The sequence below is a fragment of the Amblyomma mixtum genome, chromosome 6 (assembly GCF_055824585.1).
Source record: "Amblyomma mixtum isolate Tamu chromosome 6, ASM5582458v1, whole genome shotgun sequence".
NCBI lineage: Eukaryota > Metazoa > Arthropoda > Arachnida > Ixodida > Ixodidae > Amblyomma > Amblyomma mixtum.
Window position 1 is genome coordinate 159,589,227 of NC_143017.1, and position 22,196 is coordinate 159,611,422.

Genomic DNA, 22,196 nt, shown 5'->3' on the forward strand with positions numbered 1-22,196 from the left:
TGTACGTTTTCGTGCGAACCCAGATGCAGCCATAGAAGATTGCTTAAATAAAGTGTGGCTCTCAGCCCCGTTAAATATTTGTGATACCAGCACAGTGCACGCTTCTCGCTCCTAGCGGCCTTGTACCATGCATGTGAGGCCTGGTTATGAAGGCATTTAAACCACGCCAGTGTGTCGGGCACATAATGTAGTGAAGCGTAGCTAATACGGTGAAAAGTGCGGCTATATGTCATACGATATAAGCTGCCTGGGCGGATTCCTAAAGGTCGAGGCTTGTAGTAACTCCTCAAAACACTGCGATATGCACTGATGAAATATGCCACGACATTTGCGATGATAGGGCAACCAGCTCGAACCGGCAGAACTCAATTCTGTTACCGCTCGCTGCAGATATTGTAAAAAGTATCGCCAAGTTGAATTACTTCTTTGTTTTCCGGAACGAATTCTCCAGACAAGCATATTTCTTTCATATATATTTTCACTTCTTTATTTAAAGCGTCAGCATTTTACCATTATACAGTATGGGCCTTTATGGCCACTTGGATTCATCGCGTGTGTAGTGTTCTTGTTTAATGCGAGGCAAAAGCGGGCAGAATCTGAAACAGCTCGAATCCCTCTTTCGTGCAGGCTGCTCACAGAAGGCACCCTCATTGGCTGCTACATCTACGTGTACAACAACTTCAGGATTGCGACGCTACCGTGGAATTCAACGGCAACATGGATATTCGCCATGCTGGCCATCGACTTCGCCTACTACTGGGTGCATCGCTGGTGTCATGGCAAGCACGTCATATTTCTACTTCCAACTGGATATGCTCACTCTTAAAATGGTAGTCAGCGAGAATAGAAGCTCGGCGCTTATGGAAACTGCGAAGACCAAATATTAAGGGGAAAGCCTTGAATGGCGTATACTGTCGTCCGTTAACAAAGCGTGGCACACGTGTTTACCTCGGGAATTAAAAAGATAGAAGGAAACGAATGGTTGATTCAGAGAAAGGAGGAAAAATGAGCCTAGAAGCCAAGTTTGATGACTGTAGATTGATTAGTTAATTAATTACAGGCAAAAATGTTGAAATTGCGTCGAAATAGCGCGGACGTCCATATAGCCACGGGAACGGTGTGACGCCACATCCACCAGAAATCGTCGCGGCTAAGTGAAAATTGTCACAGCATGGTCGGAAAAACGTCGGATTTGTGTCAAATTAGATAGGCGAATGTGTAATTAAGCGTAATTAACACTTAAGATCCCGAAAAATGTATAATTTGGGTATCGATATAGCCACAGGAACGGTGTGACGTCACATCCACCGGAAGTCGTCACGGCATAGTGTCCTAGGCTTTCGCCTCTCAACCAAAGTGTCCTCGCAATTTTTTTTGTAGAGTTCGTTATTCCTCTTCCCTTCCGCCTCCTTTTTATTCTCCCGTTCATCTATAATTCGGGAAACGTCTCCATTCAACTACTGATTTTTCGTTATCGCATCGGGACGACCTTATGCGATAGCGATTCTAAAGCTTTTCTCGCTGTCGACGTAGGGGTGCTTTTTTAATAACCGAATAAAAAAGAAACTAAGTAAAACATTTAAAGGAAAAAGGAGTATAACCAATGTAATTTTGTACTGATGAAAACCGCGTATGCAAGAAAACAACCCTCGAATGAGGCTATGGTAATTGCGTTCAAAGTCGACCAAGGGTTTTCATGACGCTTTTGGGTGCTGCCCTTTCTCAGACGTCAACGATGTAGCAATTACAGGATTAATTATATGATTTTTATAGTTAAATTACGAGCTGAAACAAACTGAAAGCGCAAGATCATAACAACAATAACTGAGTCGGTGCCTTGTACGAGGTCTGTTAGAAAATTATCCCACCTTAATTTTTTTTTTCCGAACACCTGATGGATATGAAACAAGCGCGCTTGCATCAGCCAACCGTGAACTTTCGTGCGCACGCGGGAATTTTTTCCCGTCTGCCGATAGCGTCGGTCTCTGGGACGAAGTGTTTGAGTGAAGTAGTGCGCAGTGCTCTCGTCGGTTTTTTTATTGCAAGGAAAATGGCGGAGCGACTGGAGCAGCGCTACTGCATCAAATTTTGTCAGAAACTGGGCGACAGCCAGATGGAAACCATTCGGAATATTCAGACGGCTTTCAGTGACGATACTATGAGCAGCACACAGATTAAGCAGTGGTACAAAACTGGTTTAAAGACGGCCGCACATCGGTGGAGAGTGAGCCACGCTCCGGTGATCAACATGCTGAAATGACCAGGTCATTGCCGATGTGAACGCTGTGGTGATGCGGAACCGTCGTGTGACTATCCGAGAAATTGCGGAAGAGATGGACATCAGCACTTTTTATGCACATTAATTCCATTATCCCCGAAGATTTGGCCATGAAGAGAGTTGCGTCGTAATTCGTGCCTCAGCTGCTCACAGTGGAGCAAAAGCAGCTTCGTGTTGAAGTCTCACAGGACATGCTGGATTCCACAAATAGTGACCTCGACTTCATGAACCCCATAATCACTGGTGACGAGTCTTGAGTGTACGGGTACGACTCGGAAACCAAATACCAGTCGTCAGAGGGGAATCAATCCACGTCACCAAGACCAAAGAAGGCCTTCCAAATGCGCAGCAACGTCAAAGTGTTGCTGACTGCTTACTTTGACTTTCTCTGTATGGTACCCCACGAGTACGTACCACAGGGTCAAACGATGACCAAAGAGTACTACAGTGGTGTCCTCCGTCGCCTACGTGATGCTGTGCGGCGCAAGAGACCGTAGTTGAGGTCAATAGCAAACTGGTGCATCCATCACGACAATGCTCCTGCACAATCCTCGCACTTGAATGAGACTTTTTTGCCGAAAAACCAAACTCCTGTAGTTCAACAGACTCCTTACTCTCCTGATATGGCCCCCTGCGACTTCTGGCTGTTTCCCAAAATCAGGAGGCCATTGAAAGGAGCGCGATTTCAGACAAGAGGGGACATTATGGCTGCAACGACAGCTGAGCTAAGCTCAATTCCAAAAGAGGCCTTTTCGGAATACTTCCAACAGTGGCAGCACCGCTGAGAGAAGTGTGTGGAGTCCCAAAGAGACTACTTAGAGGGTGATTAAGTTTCCAACGCTCCAGTTCTGCCAGTTTTTTTTTTCTTCGGCCAAAGGTGGGATTGTGGGTTTTTTGCGCAAAAGACACGACACAAAGGAACGAGGTAGACAGGACAAGCGCTTACTAACAACTCAGGTGTTTATTGACATAACATTGCTTAAATACAGCAGCTGCTCTTATCAAACACGAAAAGGGAAAGAAGAGACTTAGCATACATATATCATATCAGCACAGATCCCACCATCGCACAAGTGAATGCATGTTTCGAGCTCTAATTCTGCGCAAGATAACTGAGTGGTTTTTAACGCTCCTGAAAAACTCTCCAGGATTTGCAAGAGAGTGAATACGGAGGATACGGCCGTCGCTTGTTCGAAGCGGCACCAGCAGCGCTTCGTGGCCTGTAAAAAGAGCGTTGTGTACTCGATACCACTTGCCTGTGGTAAGCAGTACATTGGCCAAACTGGCAGGTGCCTTAATGAAAGGCTGAGGGAGCACGCAAGAGATGTAAAGAACAAGTCAGGTAGCAAAATGATTGACCATATTCGGAATTGCCGCAACTGCACTCCCGCGCTCGAAAAAACTTCAGTACTGCGCCGGTGCAAGACACAACTTGGAAGAGAGATAATTGAGGCCAATGAGATAGGAAAATCGGGTAACTCGTGTGTCAGCAATCCTTCAATTTTGCTCTCAAAAAAAGAAATCAGTTATCTTGCGCAGAATTAGAGCTCGAAACATGCATTCACTTGTGCGATGGTGGGATCTGTGCTGATATGATATATGTATGCTAAGTCTCTTCTTTCCCTTTTCGTGTTTGATAAGAGCAGCTGCTGTATTTAAGCAATGTTATGTCAATAAACACCTGAGTTGTTAGTAAGCGCTTGTCCTGTCTACCTCGTTCCTTTGTGTCGTGTCTTTTGCGCAAAAAACCCACAATGCTTAGGCACCAACTAGCCTGCAAAAACATACTCGAAAGGTGGGATACTTTTCTAACAGACCTCGTATATGAAAATTTGAAGGTTGATAAAAACACTTGAGCAGTGCACTCAAATAAAGTCAACATCCATCTTAATTCAATACATAAACTTTGGGCCAAGTGTCAAGTACCTGCGTACTTTATGGACCTATTAATTTACGCCAAAACTGAATTACACCTTGTCTTCGGTAGCGTCGACCCTTCACTGCATTCGAAATCGTAGTCTGGTTTGTTCCTTTGTTGTCCGTTGGTTTATTGTACGAGGCGGCAAACTAGAAAATGTAGCCATTGGTGTGTTTGACCACGAAAGCGCCATTGAACATGAAATACGATGAAAAGCGCGGACCGTGTCTCCCGTGCTTATAGCCCTCTGGAAAGAATAGAAAAGGAAAAACAAAAGTGGAAAGAGCCCGTGGACGGTGCCTTCAGAATAATAGCGCAGACGACGCAATGAATGCTAAACATGCAACACTGTATATCAGGATTCTGGTGGGCTCTGCTCTGAGCTCAGCTGACAAAAAAAAAAAAAAAATTGCAGCCGTGGCAAGGATGAATATTACACAGACGGCTCGAACTGCTCTTCAGAAGTGGGCCTTTTTGAAATACAGAGTTAAACGGATAGGCGGATGAGCAGGGAAAAAGGGCGGGGTACGCAGAAATGTAAACAACAAGATGAGGGAACAAATCCCGTGCTATCTGTTTTCATAACTCGCCACTGATTTTTCCTTCATTTATTTTGATCCCAGAGACCAACCTAGGATGGGCGGGCCACCAGGCTCATCATAGCTCAGAGTTCTTCAACCTGATGACAGCCATGCGCCAGTCGGTCCTGCAGGCCTTCTACGAGCCCGTAAGCTAACAGTTTATTTCATACAGTGCAAAAGTTATCGCTGACATGCTCTAAGAGAAATTGAACGACGTGCTCCCAGAGATGCCGTAGACGTGACATACGAAAAATGCGCTTGCGTGAACATGCATATTTACGCCCTTTAAAATAAAGTGCACTGGGTCCTCCCAGCTCCTCTTTGATAATATAATGGGTATATCATTCTTTGTATATTAGGCTGTTCAACATCTGCTGAATGTTGTGCTGAGAATCTGTAGTACTCTGTTTAGTTTAAGATTATAGGAGGGCTTGATTTTCGTCCGCCCATGAATTTAATTTCTGCCTCCGCTTTTTGCAGCTGCTGTACGTGCCTCTGGCGCTTGTGGTATCCCCGAGCATGTGCATGGTGCATCGGCATTTCAACCGCCTCTACCAGTTTTTTCTGCACACCGAAGTTATCCGGACTCTGGGACCACTCGAGCTGGTGTTCAACACACCCAGCCACCATCGAGTACACCACGGTAATACATTACGCCCCGCAACAGTCTTGTACATGTGCAACAAACGGGCCTTTTGAATGGGAGGGCTCTTATCCTTTCAATCTTTCAATATCGATTTCTAAATTCAGAACAGTTTGGTATGTTTTCTCACTCACTCACTCACTCACTCACTCACTCACTCACTCACTCACTCACTCACTCACTCACTCACTCACTCACTCACTCACTCACTCACTCACTCACTCACTCACTCACTCACTCACTCACTCACTCACTCACTCACTCACTCACTCACTCACTCACTCACTCACTCACTCACTCACTCACTCACTCACTCACTCACTCACTCACTCACTCACTCACTCACTCACTCCACTTATTCTGAGGCCTTCATGTCTCGGCTGCTGCTCACTCCATTTTTCTGTGTTGTTTCGCGCACGGTTGGATACGCAGACTGGAACATAAAGTGCTCAAAATCCGAAGTGCCTAGACAAGTGCGTGTAGAAGAACAAAATAAAACAATACAATACAAACAATGAACAAAAGTGTCCGCGAATTGTTGACGGCTGGTGGTCTTACGTCTGTGTTTCATGTTATCCCGTGTCTAGTAACAAGTTTATCCCGTATTTCATTACACAATTCAGATAACAATAAGCTAATCAGTTTTCTGCACCATTTACTCCTGATATCGTCTGATTTAATGTCACATAGAGACATCAGTGGGATTTATTTACGTTCGAATCTGTGGATCCGGATCTTATTTGATCGCACAGAAGCGATTAATAGGGATAACGGGTTGCTGTGGGGAAAGCAATGAGGTGGGCAATTAGGCACATCGCTGCAGAGGGCTCTTGGCTAATATGTACAGCCTGGCGTTCTTTAAAGTGCTATGAAACATCTCTGCATGACTGTCCTTGCATTTCATCCCCATCAAAATGCGGCCATCTCGATTGGGAGCCAGGATGGAAACTCGTGCTCAGGAACCATAGCCACTGAGCCACAGCGCCGGGTGATGGCAGGGCTAAAGGTTATATTTCGGTGAGTAGGCGAAAGATCGAACGCCTCATCCCTTGGAAAGACACATTGAAAACACGGTCTTGAATATCCGCAGGAGGTCTCTAATACTACCCCTTGAGGAACTTAGAACACATTGTTCTAGCTTTCCGGTGTGCGTTTCGAATAAAATGGACTGCGGATATGCAGGACACACCTCTGATTACCCTTGCTTAAAGTCAGCGTGAAAACTTTAGAAAAGGAAGCATTGCCAAGCAGCATATTTTCACAGACGCCCTGCATACCTGGATACAAAGCATGTGACCGCAGGAACAGCCCGCGCAGCGGCGGGCTAACGAATGAGCGAAGAGTTCTAACATGCATAAGCTGACGCTAGGTTAAAGGCTAATCACTAAAAACTTAGCGTTTGCACTTCCGGAAACTTTGTTGTTATGTTGAGAAACTTTGATAAGGGAGAGGACGCGCCTTCTCACGGTGTATTCACACAAAAGATCATTGGCCTTCAGATCAGGGGTCCCGTGACATCCTGTTCCCATTCCGTGGGGTCCGCGTCTGGCCCTGTGTGGCAGCGGGTACTGAACCTTTGACCACAGTGCTACATTGACCAACATGGCGGCCAAAAGACCGCGGGTCAGGCGCGTACCTCATGGATTGGAAATGGTACATCACGTGACGCCCGGCCTGGCCAGTGGTCCATCGTGTGAATTCACCTTTACCCTGCTCATCGTCATCCGCGAGGCGTATTCATTGCGTGAAGAATGCCTCTCCCAATGAGCTCCAGGCATTCCTGTCTTGCACCAGATGTGGCCCCATTATCCCAGCTAGTTCTCCAAGTCTGACACTGCCGTCTATCGGCTGTCGCTGTTTGCGTTTACCTTCGCTTGGCACGGTCTCTGAAATTGTGTATGAGACCGTTGTCGCTTCGAGTTGTTTATTAATTCGCGTTCGCACTATCATATATATTTTTACGGGAGTTAACTCACTGGCAGGCGCTACAGGTGACATTCAGAGAGCACACACAAAAAAGGTCACCCCAGCACTAGCTGCAACGCTCTCGTCTTCGTCAACTCCAGCGCGAGAGTACAACGTCCTTTTCGTCTCACGACTGCGTTCCGCAGCACTACACCCCTCCTCCCTCCCCCCTCCCCCCTACCCTCCTGCACCCCGAGGGAGAGGCCCAGTCCCTGTGCGTCCTAAGCTGAGAAGCTCGACTGGTAGTCCTTAAGACGGGAGACGTGCACGAGCTCTGTGGATGGGGCCGCAGGAGGAGATTTGCTGTGCAGGGGCATGATTTCGTAGGTCACGTTGCTTAGTTGCCTCAAGACGCTGTAAGTACCCACGCAACGAGGCACTAGTTTCTCACACAGGCCCACACGGCACGCTGGGAGCCAGAGAAAGATTAGCGAGCTAGATAGGTAGTGGGTGTCACGGTGCTGAAGGTCGTAGCGACGTGTTTGAGCGGTCTGAGAAGCGTCGAGACGATGCCGAGAAATTTGGCAGGCGACATCAGCACGGGTAATGGCGTCACGAACGTAGCTACTCGTAGGGGCGTCATGAGGCAGTAAGCTGTCGAAAGATAGCAACGGGTCGCGGCCAAGGAAGGAGTAGATAGAAGGGAGAGTATCTGGTAGTATCGCGTCGTGAGGAACTGTAGGCGAACATCGCGAAAGGTAAACTGACGCCCCAGTCACTATGGTGATCTGAAACACACACAGACAGCATGTCCGTCAGCGTGAGGCTAAGACGCTCAGCAAGGCCGTTCGTTTGGGGGTAGCAGGCCGTCGTGAACTTGCGACGGGTGGAGCTTGAGCGTAGAAGGTCGCGAACCACTTTAGAAAGGAAGCAGCGGCCCCGATCCGTAAGCAGTTTACGAGGAGCGCCATAAAGCAGGATGACGTCATGGAGGAGGAAGTCGGCAGCATCGGATGCACAGCTGGTCGGGATAGCGCGCGTTACAGCGTACCGGGTGGTGTAATCGGCCGCGGCGCAATCCACTTGCTCCCGGAAGTTGATGAGGTAAAAGATCCAAGCAGGTCGAGACCAACACGAAAAAATGGGGCTGGCGGAATGTCGATGGACTGAAGCTGCCCACTAGGTGGAAGCGGGGCTTTATCTTGCGCTGATATTGCCCGCAAGCAGCAACGTAGCCGCGGACAGAGCGGTAAAGGCCAGGAAAAAAGAACCGCCTTCGCATGCGGTCGTACGAGCGCGACACGCCGAGGTGCCCTGCTGCAGGGGCATCATGAAGTTGAGCAACTACAGTGGAGCGAAGATGGACGAGCAAGAGGTCGGCGCAAAACGCAGTCGTCGATATCGCTGTTGTGGGAATCGGGGTGATCGACTGGGTGGCGGTAGTCATATTCTTGGTGCAGTTGTCCAAGTTGGTCGCAAGGCCCAGCGATTCAGCCGACCTGTAGGGTCTTTAAGAGAGGAAAGCCAACACAAGGCATAATGGTCGGTAACGACGAAGGAGGTCCTCCAAAACAAATAAGGGCGGAATTTCGTCAACGCCCAAACAAAGATAAGGCCCTCCCTCTCCGTAATGGAGCAGTTACGCTCGGAGGGGGATAGAAGGCGGCTGGTGTAGGCAATAACACGGTAGTGCTCCTGCTGCCGCTGCGCAAGGATTGCGCCATTACCATGGCCACTGGCGTCTGCGCGAACTTCCGTGGGAGCAGAAGTGCTGAAATGGGCCAGCATAGGTGGAGCAGTGGGGGCCGCAACAAGTGCTGTGAAAAGAAGGCACCCCTCAAAACAAGGCACCCCTCTACGCCAAATAGTAAACTTCAGGAGGTCTCCTGTGCACTCGCTGTCGCAGTACCTTCTCGGTGTTTTGGCTCCACTGGTTGGAAAGACAGAAACGAACGTCAAGAACTCGTCCGATTATATCACCAAGGTAAAAATCATTGTCTCTGACGACAACGACATGCTCGTTTCTTTCGATGTCTGCTCACTGTTTACCAACGTGCCGGTCGATCTGGACGTTGAAGCTTGCAGGCAACGGCTCGAAGATGAAGACTCATGCCAAGATCGGACCCCTTTCGACACAGCAGAGATAGGCGAGCTATTGCGCTTCTGTCTCGCTAACACCTATCTTACATATAATGGCAACTTTTGCTAACAGACTTTCGGCACAGCAATGGGACCATCCATCTCGGTCACAGCGGCGAACATCACGTTGTAAGTCATCGAAAACAAAGCCCTAACCACTTCCCAGCCCAGACCAAAAATATTTCTAAGGTACGTGGATGGCTGTTTCTCTGTCCTAGAGCGCAAGAACATGGCCCTCTTTCTGGTCCACCTGAACGCCATTGAACCTTCAATCAAGATCCCTGTTGAGGAAGAAACCGACGGCTGACTCCCATTCCTGGACACCACGGTAACCCGCGCACCTGCTAGCTTTATATTTAATGTTTACCGCAACCCTATGCACTCTAGAAGGCACTTACATTTAAGCTCTATTCTCCCAATCATTCACTAGCGGTCTGTTGTTGTTCCTCTGGTCAACCGTGCCAGACAGGTCTGCAGTGAAGACGCCAATCTAAAGAGCGAAATGAAGAGAATAAAGTCCGATCTGCGAAGAAACGGCTACCCTCTTTCCTTCATCAGGAACGCCGAAAGATGAATGCGAGCAAAACAGTCTGCCTCCGAAGAAAGCGAGATCACGAAAAACCGAAAGAAAAATGAGCTCCGGTCCCACACGTAGCGGGAATTAGCAAGGCGCTTGCACGTATTTTCCGTGAGCATAGCGTCAACATCGCGCACGTCCCCGTTGGCAACGTGCGAACAGGACTAGTGAACGAGAAGGACAAGCTCCCTCGTGAAAGATTTCCAGGAGATGTGTACTAAATTGACCGTGCCGATTGCTCATCGGCATATATAGGTGAAACAAAGGGCTTCAGGAGTAGTCTGAGAGAGCACCAGGATCACGTCCGAAACTAAAAAGTAACAACTAACGCCATCGCCGAGCATGAACAAGAAACCGGCCGCGAGATTAACTGGGATCAAGTAAAGATATTGACAACACAAATGAATACATCAGCACGGCAGAATCTTGAGAGCCTTATCATAAAGACATCGTCTAACACACTAAACAGGAACGACGGAAATCTGCATCCTATCTATGCTAAATCATCAAAAACGCTGCTGCGTTCTACAAAAGAAGAGATCCGTGCGCCGGTTGCTTCATAGTGAACAAGGGAGCCGTAGTGCTCTCGAAACGTCAAAATTTACATCTGTTGACCTTGGCCAGTGGCCAGTCATCACCATGATACCTGACCAGACGTTATGCCGTCAAACCCTCAACTACAAGTGCTGTAAAGGCGCCTGTTTATAGTCAAGGCACCATGAGAAAGGCACGTCCTTCTTCAGGAGGGTGCTAAGGGGACGAGCCATGCCGGCGAAGTTCTGGATAAACCGGCGGAAATACTAGCAGAGCCCGAGGAAACTACGCTACGCACATCGCTTGAGGAACGTGGTTGGAGAGTTTAATTTCGCGCTGGCCGAGGCTGCACTTGGACTTCACTTGGAGACCTGCGTGACGTAACAATATGCTAGCCGTCCCGCTTCACTCAGATGATAGAGCGACTTCTCCGGTGAGGCGGTAGCCCCTGGTTCGAATCCCGGACCAGCTGCAATTTTTCTTCCAGCTGCGAAGTTTCTGTGGAAGCTCTAGGGTGGACGCCAACGAATAATTACTCCTTATTGTAGGGCAATTAGCGACCGCAGATCCAAATCACGTCAGCGAAATAACTAGAAGAATAAGAATGGGGTGGAGCGCGTCTGACAGGATCTCTCAGGCTATGAATGCCAGTTTACCAGAATCCCTCAAGGGAAAAGTATATAACAGTTATATCTTACCAATACTCACCTATTGGGCAGAAACGTGGAGGATAACGACAATGGTTTACCTTATACTGAGGACAACGCAGCGAGATATGGAAATGAAAATGATAGGTGTAACGTTAAAAGACAGGAAGAGGGCAGAGTGGGTCTGGAACAAACGCGCGTTAATGGCATCATAGTAGAAATAAAGAGGAAGAAATGTGAGTGCGCAGGGTATGTAATGCGAAGGCAAGACATCCGCTGGTCCTTAAGAGTAACGGTATAGATGCCAAGAGAAAGCAAGCGTAGCAGGGGGCGGCAGAAAGTTAAGGGAGCGGATTAGATTAAGAAGTTGGCAGGGCTATGATGGCACGCAGCTGGTACAGGAAAGGGTTAATTGGAGAGATATGGGAGCGGCCTTTGCCCTGCAGTGGGCGTAGCCAGTTTGAAGTTTATTTGAAGTTTATTTCCATTTCAGTATGAAATGAGGGACGCGAGACAAAAAGTGAACGTTAATTCACTTGACGGCGCTCGGGCCCCATTACATGGCAAGACAGCGAGGTGTCGGTAATAACAGTTGTACGAGTACATTTACAGACATTGTAGCTCTTACTACACATAGTTCAGTTTTTGTGTGTGTGTTGAAGGTAAAGGTACAATGTGAATGATAAACATGATCAGCGAATAACAGCAATTGTGAATAGTAACAAACCCAAATATACAAAAAAGACATAGAGGAACACACTGCTGGAAACGAGAAAAAATTACAGTATGATGCTGATGATTGTTTCAGACCATTGGTCGTCAGCTCTGTTATTAAGTGTCCTTCCATCTGCATTTCTTCTTAACTGCAGGTAATATGACCTCATGTAGCGTCTACTCTATGATCAAACCTGCCTTATTTTTGTGGCTGGTTGCTATGCCTGTCATGTTTATTTATTTCGTTCACTGCACCGCACTTAGCCTTATACATACTGTAAGCACTGTGTGCGACTTTCATCTTCATATGTGAACATTCATCATCTCTCCTCTTCGTTGCATGGCGCCATTCCTGCGGTTGGGAGTAAAGCCAATTCACACGGGTGTTTCGCTGTCTCACAATATACATTCCTATGTTGAGCACCGAGTTACAAACACTGCCGCGCGCGACTAGGCGCACGATTAACACATCTCGACACCCGATCGACCACTTTACTGCAATGTTTGGCTGTTAGTGGAGCTTCTTCCATCCGCGTTGACTCTGGTCCTCTCCATGCAATTGTCGCGTCCCTTAGAGCGCGGCATATGCAAGCTTGAAGTTATCGCAGTGGGACGAGGGCACCCGATGCGATAACACGTATGTGAGACTGTTGTTCTTTGTATCATATATAGTTTGTTTTCGTGATAGCGACAGCTACGTGAGAGAACGGCAGACCTTTCAGTTCACCTGATGACCAGTGAGTGTTTTACCTGGGTGGGCCAAGGGGGGAGGGGGGGGGGGGAGGAGGGGGGGTGATGAGCTGTAGTGTGATCCACGTAGTGTGATCCACATCGGCTTATGTGATCTTTGGAGCAAGGGAGGGAGGAGGCAGTGTAATTATCATTGCCACTTCTCTAAAATTCACTCTTAATGACACCTTAGCGCTTGCTCCCAAATGCTTGAGGGCCGGCTAGAATTAGAGGGGCCCTCGTCTGCCTTTGTGTGAAATTGTTATTTAGAGATGTTCAAATCTGACGCAACGTAGTGAGTACCTATCTGCCTTCAAATAAGATGCGTTTTGCTGACTTCGACTATCTCACTTATCTCAGTGAGAGACGTTAAAAAGCTGGCATTTTTTACGTCCGTGGTCATACGGTAGTGCTGAAAGCCCAAATAACACTGTTCGAAGCTGTGCTGCGACCTCTGATTCGCGTTGTTAGTGCTGCCAGAGCAGGCGCCAGAAGTTTATAGTTTAGTTTGAGATTGGAGGATTGGAATCGAAGTGAAAAGGTTGTTTCGGAAGGCTCAAGTTGCAAGTCCTTCATTTTCAGAAGTTCCAGCAGTTTCGGCTTCTTTATTTCATTTTAGCGTTTCGTGCCTGCCAGTCATTACGACAGTCCATAAAATAATCCGAAACAAGCTTCTGATCCTTCTTTTCTTGACCTCACTTGTTTGAGGTACACGTAATTTGGCGGAGGAATCGTAGCCTACGCTCTCTTGAGGATGACTAATGGAAGGCACACGGACAACAGGGAAGCTGAACTTTATAAAAAACTTCAACAATGGTGCAGAAAACACATGCACACCAACCAAAGTTGCAAACTTCACAATCGACTACGAAAGCTTACTCATCAGTTATGACTAAGCTACGACAGGAGACTGACCCATTGCCAAAGGTCACTGAGCTCTCGGCTCGCATTTTGCAGCTTCCCATAAGCCAGGGCTCGTGCTTTTCGGTCGACGAAGCCTGACTAAAAACCGAGGAACACCCACTCTTTAGACCCGAGCGCACAGAAACACTAGTTGTCCACGCGCTAGCCTCCCCCTCCGCCGCGTCGCCAGCCCGGAAGCGACGGAGAAGTGTGAGCTACTCTCCACGGAGAAATACGAAGTTTGAAGGATACTTCGAGAATCGAGTGGCGCATAGCCAGTCGCCACCGCAAACCGCCTTCTTCTCGGACCTTTGAGGTTGTGCTGAAACTTTCCGTCGCTTGGTCGACTCATGGAAGCATAGGCAAGGTCGCCGGGTGAGGAGGAACAGGGCCGTGTGGTGGTTCGCGCACGAAGCCGTGTGTGCCTTCGATTACCTTCGAGAAGAATGTTATCTTTATGCAGCGGGCGCGCCGGAAACTCGTGTCACTAAATGAAGCGGCCTGCTGTAATTCAATCCTAGTTATTTGCAACTGGCATCTCCTATCCGGAGAAAAACGTTCTCAGGAAAAGTTGGCCTGCGCCATCATTGAAACGCGTATAATTAGCATGTTATTTCAACGAACTACGTTTTGTGTCACACTTTTGATTCCACACCACTTCAATTACTTCACTATTTTGTAGCTAAAATATTCATGTTCATTCTTTGAAGGTCTGGAATAGAGGTGATTTCGAGCCAAGGTCAGGCGCGCAGTACAGCAGCCTCTGTAGCAGATTTCCGCGCGCATTTTCTTGCTTGAAATATGCTGCTTGTTACGTCTGGACGCAAGGCACGTGATAAGATGGGAAGTTTAGTTGCCGGTTAGTAAAAATTAGGGGTGTGGGAATATTCGAAATTTTCGAATATAATTCGAATATTATATTTTTAGTATTCGTATTCGATTCGAAATCCAAGTATTCGTGTTGTTTCGAATATTCGACCCGACGCGAATATTTGTATCTAGCCGAATATTATTGCGAGCACCTGCGTTCATTTCCGTCCGCAAGTCCTATCGACAGAGACACAACTTGGCGGCGCCCAGAGCAATGCGTAACGTTGGGTCATGCAGTAGCTGACTGCGCTGGTGAGCTTCTTTGTGGCTATAGCTGCGAAGCTGCTATAGTCAGAGCTGTGCACGAAATACCTCGCAATATGTGCCAGTTCAGTGCCAAGTGAGAGGGCATTTTCTTTGGCTGGAGAAGTCGTTTCAGCTAGAAGGGAACTACTTCTGCCTGATCATGTGGAGCAGCCGGTTTTCCTTCACGACAGCCTTTTATGTTCATCCCAGCAACGCGCTTCTGTGCTTATGGCGAGCTAGCCTTAATCAATGATGTGTACTAGCCATCTTCTCTGATATTGCCACTCTTCTAAGAATAATGTTCGAGACTTTGGTACTTTTTTTGCAGCCAGACAAACCTTTTGTGTTCATTTCATCACTGATAGTTTAACGGTGATGTTCTTGGATGCTCAAATAATGTTTTGTAGTGGTTAAATGCGTCTGTCCTTGATTATTCGATATTCGATTCGATATTCGGAACCAAGTATTCGTATTCGATTCGTATTCGAAAATTTTGATATTCGCACACCCCTAGTAAAAATGGCTTCGAGAATGTAGCGCGTTCGATCTGTCAGATACGGTCCTTTTCGGAATAAACGTTGGCATCGCCAGCTGGATATTCACTGAAGAGCGCGAGTGTTTTTCACTTGAGTCTTATTGCTTGCACTGCTGTTGTTTAACTATTTTATCTTTTCTTTCTTTTCTCGGCGTCAGGAAGAGATCGATACTGCATCGATAAGAACTTCGGCGGCACATTGATCATCTGGGACCGTCTTTTCGGTACCTTCGCGGCCGAAGAGCAAAGGCCTGCTTATGGGCTGACACATTCTGTGAATACCTTCGATCCATGGGCCCTGCAGGTACGTCGGGACCGCCTTTTTCCCATCTTGCTTTCTTTACGCGAGCTAATATTTTCTATTTGTTCGAAGCCTTAACCTTTGCGCGATTTCTCCGTTGTCCCTGCCGCTTACCCAGTGCCCTTCGTTTTCTGATGAAATCGAAATTCCCCCACATTTTCGCACTTCGTAACCTCAGCGGTACTTGGTTAGCTAACCTATGTCTTCACTAATAACCGCGTTTTAACATGTCACTAAAAGAAAGGCTTCACTTACGGTTGTGGTCAAGCAGTACCAGTTAAAACCCGGGGCTCACAAGGCAGATTGGAAAAAAATTGTATCAAGTGCTATTGCCATGGCTGACATTCGCTTCTCTAAACGTGTGGCAGACTTAGTTGACAGCTCTGGCGTTCAAAGAACATTTCCACGTTTAGAGAACGCGAGAGGGCCGAGAAGCTGAGGACTGGCACTGCTACTCTATGAATGCAGGTAATTATGTAAAATATATAGCACACAAGAGGAAATAACACAGCATATATTTCTTGGATGTAACTTATTTTTTCGTGTCTGTGTGCCGTGCATATGGAATTAAATTATGCTTGAGAACAAAAGAACCTTTAATTTTTAATTTTTTTGCAGTGTTGAAGCGACATAAAATGGGTAATTGTGGAAGAGTCTTACAAACAGCTTGATTTACACCCGATTTTGTACTGCAAATTCCACAGAAATATAAATCCAAAAACGAAGGCTCTAAATAATATTGCGGTGCTTAATAGGATATGCACTCGCAGCGAAAATGGCGCGGACATCAAAGCTGGTTGCCATATTCTGAAGAGCTTTGGGAGTATCGTGCCGTTACAAGTTTATGCGACAGCTTTCTCGTCGCTTTCATTTCACAGGGAAAAAGCCTCACTGCATTGTGGGTAACAAGAAGGGTTAAATTACGACGTGAAAACCACGTTACGTACAACTTGCTTCCCGACCTTCGACAACGCTATGCCAACGCAGTCTATGCCTTGTAGTCCAGCTCGCTTGTTTCGTTAATTCAAGCCTGCATTCATAATTACTGCTTTCTACTTGGGAGAAAATTTCTCGATGACTTAGGCACCTATAATGCGGTATTTCAAAGTCTGTTCTCATGAATGTATCATTCTCCTGCTGCCTATTTCTGGTTCTATAATGCGGTATTTCAAAGTCTGTTCTCATGAATGTATCATTCTCCTGCTGCCTATTTCTGGTTACGTTTAGTTATTTTCCTGAAATTCACTCTAATAAATGTGGACGCGTCCGCGCATATTACATGCGCCGCGAATAGCGAAGGACTGCCAGCTGTCAGCTGTTCTTCAGAATGCTCGCTTGTGTTGTGGCGCTATAAAAAAGGCGCCAAGAGTTTTCTATAAGCATGGATGCAGCTCTTAAACATTTATTAACACGCAAACATTCAATGGCTGCTCGGTACGAGAACCTGGCGCGGCCCAACAAGCGGGGACGTTACAAAACTGGCGATTGTTCGAAACGGTGTCATGTCATCAAAGGCGGGAAAATACGAAATACTAACCAGTTGAAATCAAGAGGAAGTTGAAATCAAGAGGAAGAAATGGGCTTGGGCAGTGCATGTAATGCGAAGGCAAGATAACCGCTGGTTATCAAGGGTAACGGAGTGGATTCCAAGAGAAAGCAAACGTAGCAGGGGACGGCAGAAAGTTAGGTGGGCGGATGAGATTAAGAAGTTTGCGGGAATACAGTGGCGGGCATACAAAGGGCAGGGTTAATTGGAGACACATTGGTCAGGCATTTGCCCTGCAGTGGGTGTAGTCAGGCTGATGATGAACCAGTAACAGTCGTTACTGTTGATTACAACTGCACCAGATGCAAATAATAGAATGCAATTGGAATAGATTTTAATAGAATTTGAATAGAATTAGAATGAAATTGGAATCCAGCTAGAATGCTATCGCAATACTTGCACGTTAGTTCGTTAAGCGCCGCCGGCATTTTGATCTTTATTTTTTATTTTAACACCACAGCCTTCATAATGGTTTGGGTTTTCAGATGGGCCACTTCCTGTACATGTGCAAGCAGGCCATCAACATTGAAGGTCTTGGCAACAAGCTCTCCACCGTGTTCAAAGGCCCCGGATGGCAACCCGGGAAGCCAAGATTAGGCGATCCAAACGATATTCCGGACGTAAGTTCGCATGATTTGCCTTAGCGCATTTTCCTTAATTGCATTTTTAATTGCATTGTTTCTGTTTCGTAGCTGTTGTCTCATGCGCATAGCCTAAGACGAAGGAAGGGAAACGCTGTCAGCTGAGGCTTAACCGCAGCATTCGAATAGGAATCTTTTCTCTGCAGAAAAGTCTGCTGACTGATGCTTGATTTTGCCAGTGAATATTCCCTTGAGCATATCTCGAAAGACGCCGTTAGTTAAGACACAAAGTTTTTCTATGTCCGATTGATTTTCCCCATGAAAGAACCTCTCGGAACTATTAATCATGAAAACAGGCTCAGAAAACCAACGCATGGCGTTAATACCTAATTACAAACAATTCTGTACCGGCACTTTTGGTCTGTCACAGTCGACCGGTCAACCTGGGCTCCAACCATAATGATGACGTCGGCGTCGCCGGCAAGCAGGGGTGTCTCCTGTGAGGAGCCCCGGGATTCGGTGACGGCGCAGTGATTGGGACAAACGCCCCCAACGATGTCACTCGATGCAGGTGGAAAATGCCGAGCAGCTATTCGTACAACAATCAAAAACATATTAAATTAAATTATGCTGCACTCAACGTCTGCGACTTGCTAGATTAAATATCCTTACACCCACTAAACTAATCATGTTATTTGTTTGCCTCAGAAATTTTGTTCATGTAGCACTTAAGTGGTAGTGATCAGAAAAGAGAAAGGAAACAAAGGGGCTAGTTATGATATGCATGACGAAAGCGAAGTCACCGAAACCAAGGATCATAGGGGATATTTTTTATATTTGTAGTGTTCATCAGTGGAAGATAATAGGGTAATTATTTTAAGGATAACTGATTAGAAAGGAGAAGAAAAAAACAACCACGTGCCACCGATGGGATCCGAACTCACGACCTCCTAATGAAAAGACCGAATGGTCTCGGAGGTGCTGGGTGCAGGACCACATTGGTATTGACCTCATTTATAAGCATGAAATACGGCGGTGCATTCGGCTCTGGCGTTCAGGGCTAGCAAGGGAAGAGGTAGAAATTTATTTTCTGAACAATTTTCGTTTCTCTTCATGCAGGTGTGCAGACCCGTGGAAACCTACACGCCAAAAACGTCATTGTTGTGCAAGTCTTACGTGATGTTGCATATTGTACTGATCCTTATCGGGTTCGTGAAGCTCAAGGAAGTGAGCCATGTAAGTTGATAAATTCCCACGCGTCTTTCTTCAAAGCACTATTCATTTAACAATCTGTGTGCAAGAAATAGCTGCTTTTTCTGCGATTTTAATTAATACTGTGGTTGATGCAACAAGGACGGGATGTGGTTTATTCCTTAGATGAGCTGGAACAGCTTATACAACTTGAAAACAGTAGAAAATTAATGTTTGTACCACTTGTTTGGATCTGCAATGGGCAGCGCATCTGATAAATATGTGGCGTTTCATAACGGCTCAAGTTAAGAAGTCATTTATCCGTGAGCGACCCGCACTGCGATCATAGATCCACTTAATAATGATTTGTTATTCTCTATAACAAACCTCGCAGCATTATTTTTTTTACAGTCCACAATATCATCATTGCGCTAGAAAGAGATAAGATATGGCTATGTCGTCGCAAGAATAAAATTCCGAAATAAACTTTTTTAGACAAAGTTAGGCTGTTCAAGGTGAAAGATACAAGCCTTAAATACTCAAACACTAAAATAAACACGCTCGTGTACATTGTTTCTGCAGTGTTCACTCGTGTTCAGCGGTAAGTTTAAGGCTGACATGACAACAGGATTTTCACCTTTTGGATTGCGCAGGTAATCAGCACCGGCGCATTGCTTTGCGGCAGCGCCTATATCTGTTTCTCCTTTTCTGTAATGGCCGCATTTCTGGACAAGCGGTGAGTCTGGGAACTTTACAGCGTGGCGTTTGTTATAACCACTGGTGTCGCATTATTAAAGGATTTTGTTGTATATGCAAAACACGAACACATAGGTACGGTCATTTGGGGGCCTTGTTGGGCGGGCGCAGAAATCAAGGAGCAGAAAAAATACACTCGGAGAGGGAAATTGAAAGTTTCTTGAAGATGTACCCGAATCCTCAAGAGGAAGAGAAAAAAAGAACGACCAGCTTCCGTCAAAAGGCTCGCCGAGCGAGCCGAATTAGGTCGGCCACGATTAGGCTTCGCTGCTCAACATTTTGTCTCGAGTCTTGAGGATCGAGAGTTGCGCTTCTGCTGAAGTTATGACAGTTATCAGCTGGACAAGCGATTCTAGTTCCATTGGCTGGTACAACTTAGTGCATGTCATTGAACATACCAAAATCCGTGACATAATAAAAAAAATAGAATGACGTTGTTGCTCCGGAATAGAGCGTAATAAGACGGTATATAGCATAGCTGCACTGGCTAAGCGCTGTCCCGAATTCGAGCGCACTGCAAGACTGGAGTCGAAGCCATGCGCGCCAAGTACAACGAACGCTGTCAAACATGTTCTTCTCGCTGTTTAGATCTTTGGCCGAAAAAATGTCAACTCCTTGGCACTGTACGTCCAAAGTGAGACCGCCTAAAGTTTTTCCTTCGCACACATGACAGCACGCCCACTCAGGTACAATGGGGCCAGCCGAGGGGTCTTGCCAGTCCTACTCAATGCTCACGCGAGGCCTATACGTGTATTCCTCATATTGCGCTACTGGGGGCTATTGTCTCCAACATTCCCCGCATTAACCGCTGTGTGTTTTTTCTGAAGCCTGCTTCTGGCAGGTGTTCCACCTATCCAGGTGTGTGTGTGGGGGGTGTCTATATATATATATATATATATATATATATATATATATATATATATATATATATATATATATATATATATATGAAAAAGGCACAGGAAAATGAAAAACATAACAGCATTTAATTAATGACGCTTCGGCTGGAGGGCCAGTGTGTGTGTGTGCGTGCGTGAGTGGGCGTGCGCACGCCTGCATGCGCGTGTTTGTGTGTGTGTGCGCGTGCGTGCGTGCCTGTGTTTGACAAGGTCACACGTGACCCAGGTGGCAGGCCAGCTACACCCTTTATAAAGTAGGTTGCTCACTTTTGTGAAGAAGGCACACTACGACAAACACCTTAGCGTAGAAATATCTAATCACGCAAAAATTTTGAAACACACCTTGCTAGCGCACATATTCGCACTACGAAAACCGGCTGCCTTTATTTTTTTATCTTTTGCCCTGCGTAGCGCCTGATGTTTCTCGACCTTTTCTTTCGCAGGAGCAACGCCTGTGAACTGGAGGCTCTCCGGTGTGCTTTGACGCTCTTGATCGACGCGCCTGTGTTCCATCTTTCGGCTTTGGCAAACACGGCGCTCTCCGCTGCGTTTGTGAACATCGTCAGGGCGACTTTCGTGGCTTCTTTTTTGGGTTGCATAGGGGTCAGCGTCTGGGAAAAAGTTATCGTGGCTAGAAAGGCGAAATTGGTTGCGCAATACTGTACGCGTATTATATGCACACAAAGTAAAGCCAAAAGCTGTTAATTTGACAATGTGTTCCGTGTTCATCCCTTCCATGGAGGTGTACTGTACGGCTTCCTTCATAAAATTTGCAGAGGTTTATTTTTAAACAAGAGCAAAATTTTTTCCAGTCCTACCTTTCACTTAAATGATGCCAGGACACATGTACTGACAAGGGGCCAATTGGAGTCCTTTTTTTTTGTTGCATTTGATTAAGATTTTAAAGAGCAAACACTAATAAAAAAAAACAGGAGTGCCTTAGAATGGAGAAAGAGAAGAAGCGATACTTGCTACCTGGTTGCAGTTGCGTAGTCGCCCCTGAAGAATGGACCGAATTGGTCGCGGAACTTTAGGATTTGCTTTTCAATTGGTGCCAGTCTCTACAAATGAATCAATCCTGATATTTTGTGAGGTTGCTACGTGCACTGATTTGTACAGAACGAAAATAAAATGCATCATCACATCGTACCACAACACTGCAGAGACAATTCTGCTATGCGAATGCAGCCAAAAAGCCACGCAAACAAGAACACGGTGCCTTGAATACAGCAACTGTATTTGTGCGCAATCTGGTTACACGATCGAAGTGCCAGACTGCCCTGTTGTAAAGTTTATGCGAAACCGATGGGAAGGCCGCCCACGGCTCGCTGACCGCCTTTTCATAGTATAGGCGGCACCACTCTGAGCAAGGTCAAGGTAACGCCAGTTTTCCCTAGCTTGAGATGAGTTCAGACCTGACTTGACAATTAAATTAAGCTAAGTGTTAACTACCCTCCTTAATGTCTTCGAAACAACCGCAGTGCTATAACAGGTCTCCGTTTGACTGATGTTACCGACATTAGCACCTTGGGCAGTCTAAATGTTGAGCTCTAAATGCCGTCACTCCTTCAGATAAGTTTCTCTCACTGTAGGCATGCAAATTTTCTCTTTTATTTTTGTCTTTCTATGATTGCAGCCTGTTTATCTGCGTAAAACAGCTTTACATTGACGTTTCTTGCCGGATAAAAGGTGTAAGTACTATT

The 22,196-nt window shown here is 46.4% G+C and overlaps 1 protein-coding gene across 2 annotated transcripts in view; it reads left to right on the forward strand.

The window, feature by feature from the left end:
* LOC149340970 (alkylglycerol monooxygenase-like) overlaps positions 1 to 21,642 on the forward strand; it is a 44,394-nt gene extending 22,752 nt beyond the window's left edge. Inside the window, exons 3-10 of one of the 2 annotated variants that reach the window (XM_089549907.1) lie at positions 628 to 779; positions 4,820 to 4,923; positions 5,258 to 5,420; positions 15,378 to 15,523; positions 17,552 to 17,686; positions 18,767 to 18,883; positions 19,492 to 19,574; positions 20,937 to 21,642. In XM_089549907.1, coding sequence (XP_089406033.1) covers positions 628 to 779; positions 4,820 to 4,923; positions 5,258 to 5,420; positions 15,378 to 15,523; positions 17,552 to 17,686; positions 18,767 to 18,883; positions 19,492 to 19,574; positions 20,937 to 21,198 — 1,162 coding nt within the window. In that variant the 3' untranslated portion in view covers positions 21,199 to 21,642. The remainder of the gene's footprint in view (positions 1 to 627; positions 780 to 4,819; positions 4,924 to 5,257; positions 5,421 to 15,377; positions 15,524 to 17,551; positions 17,687 to 18,766; positions 18,884 to 19,491; positions 19,575 to 20,936) is intronic. The other variant, XM_089549908.1, reaches the window with a different exon arrangement.
* Positions 21,643 to 22,196: the final 554 nt, after the last annotated feature.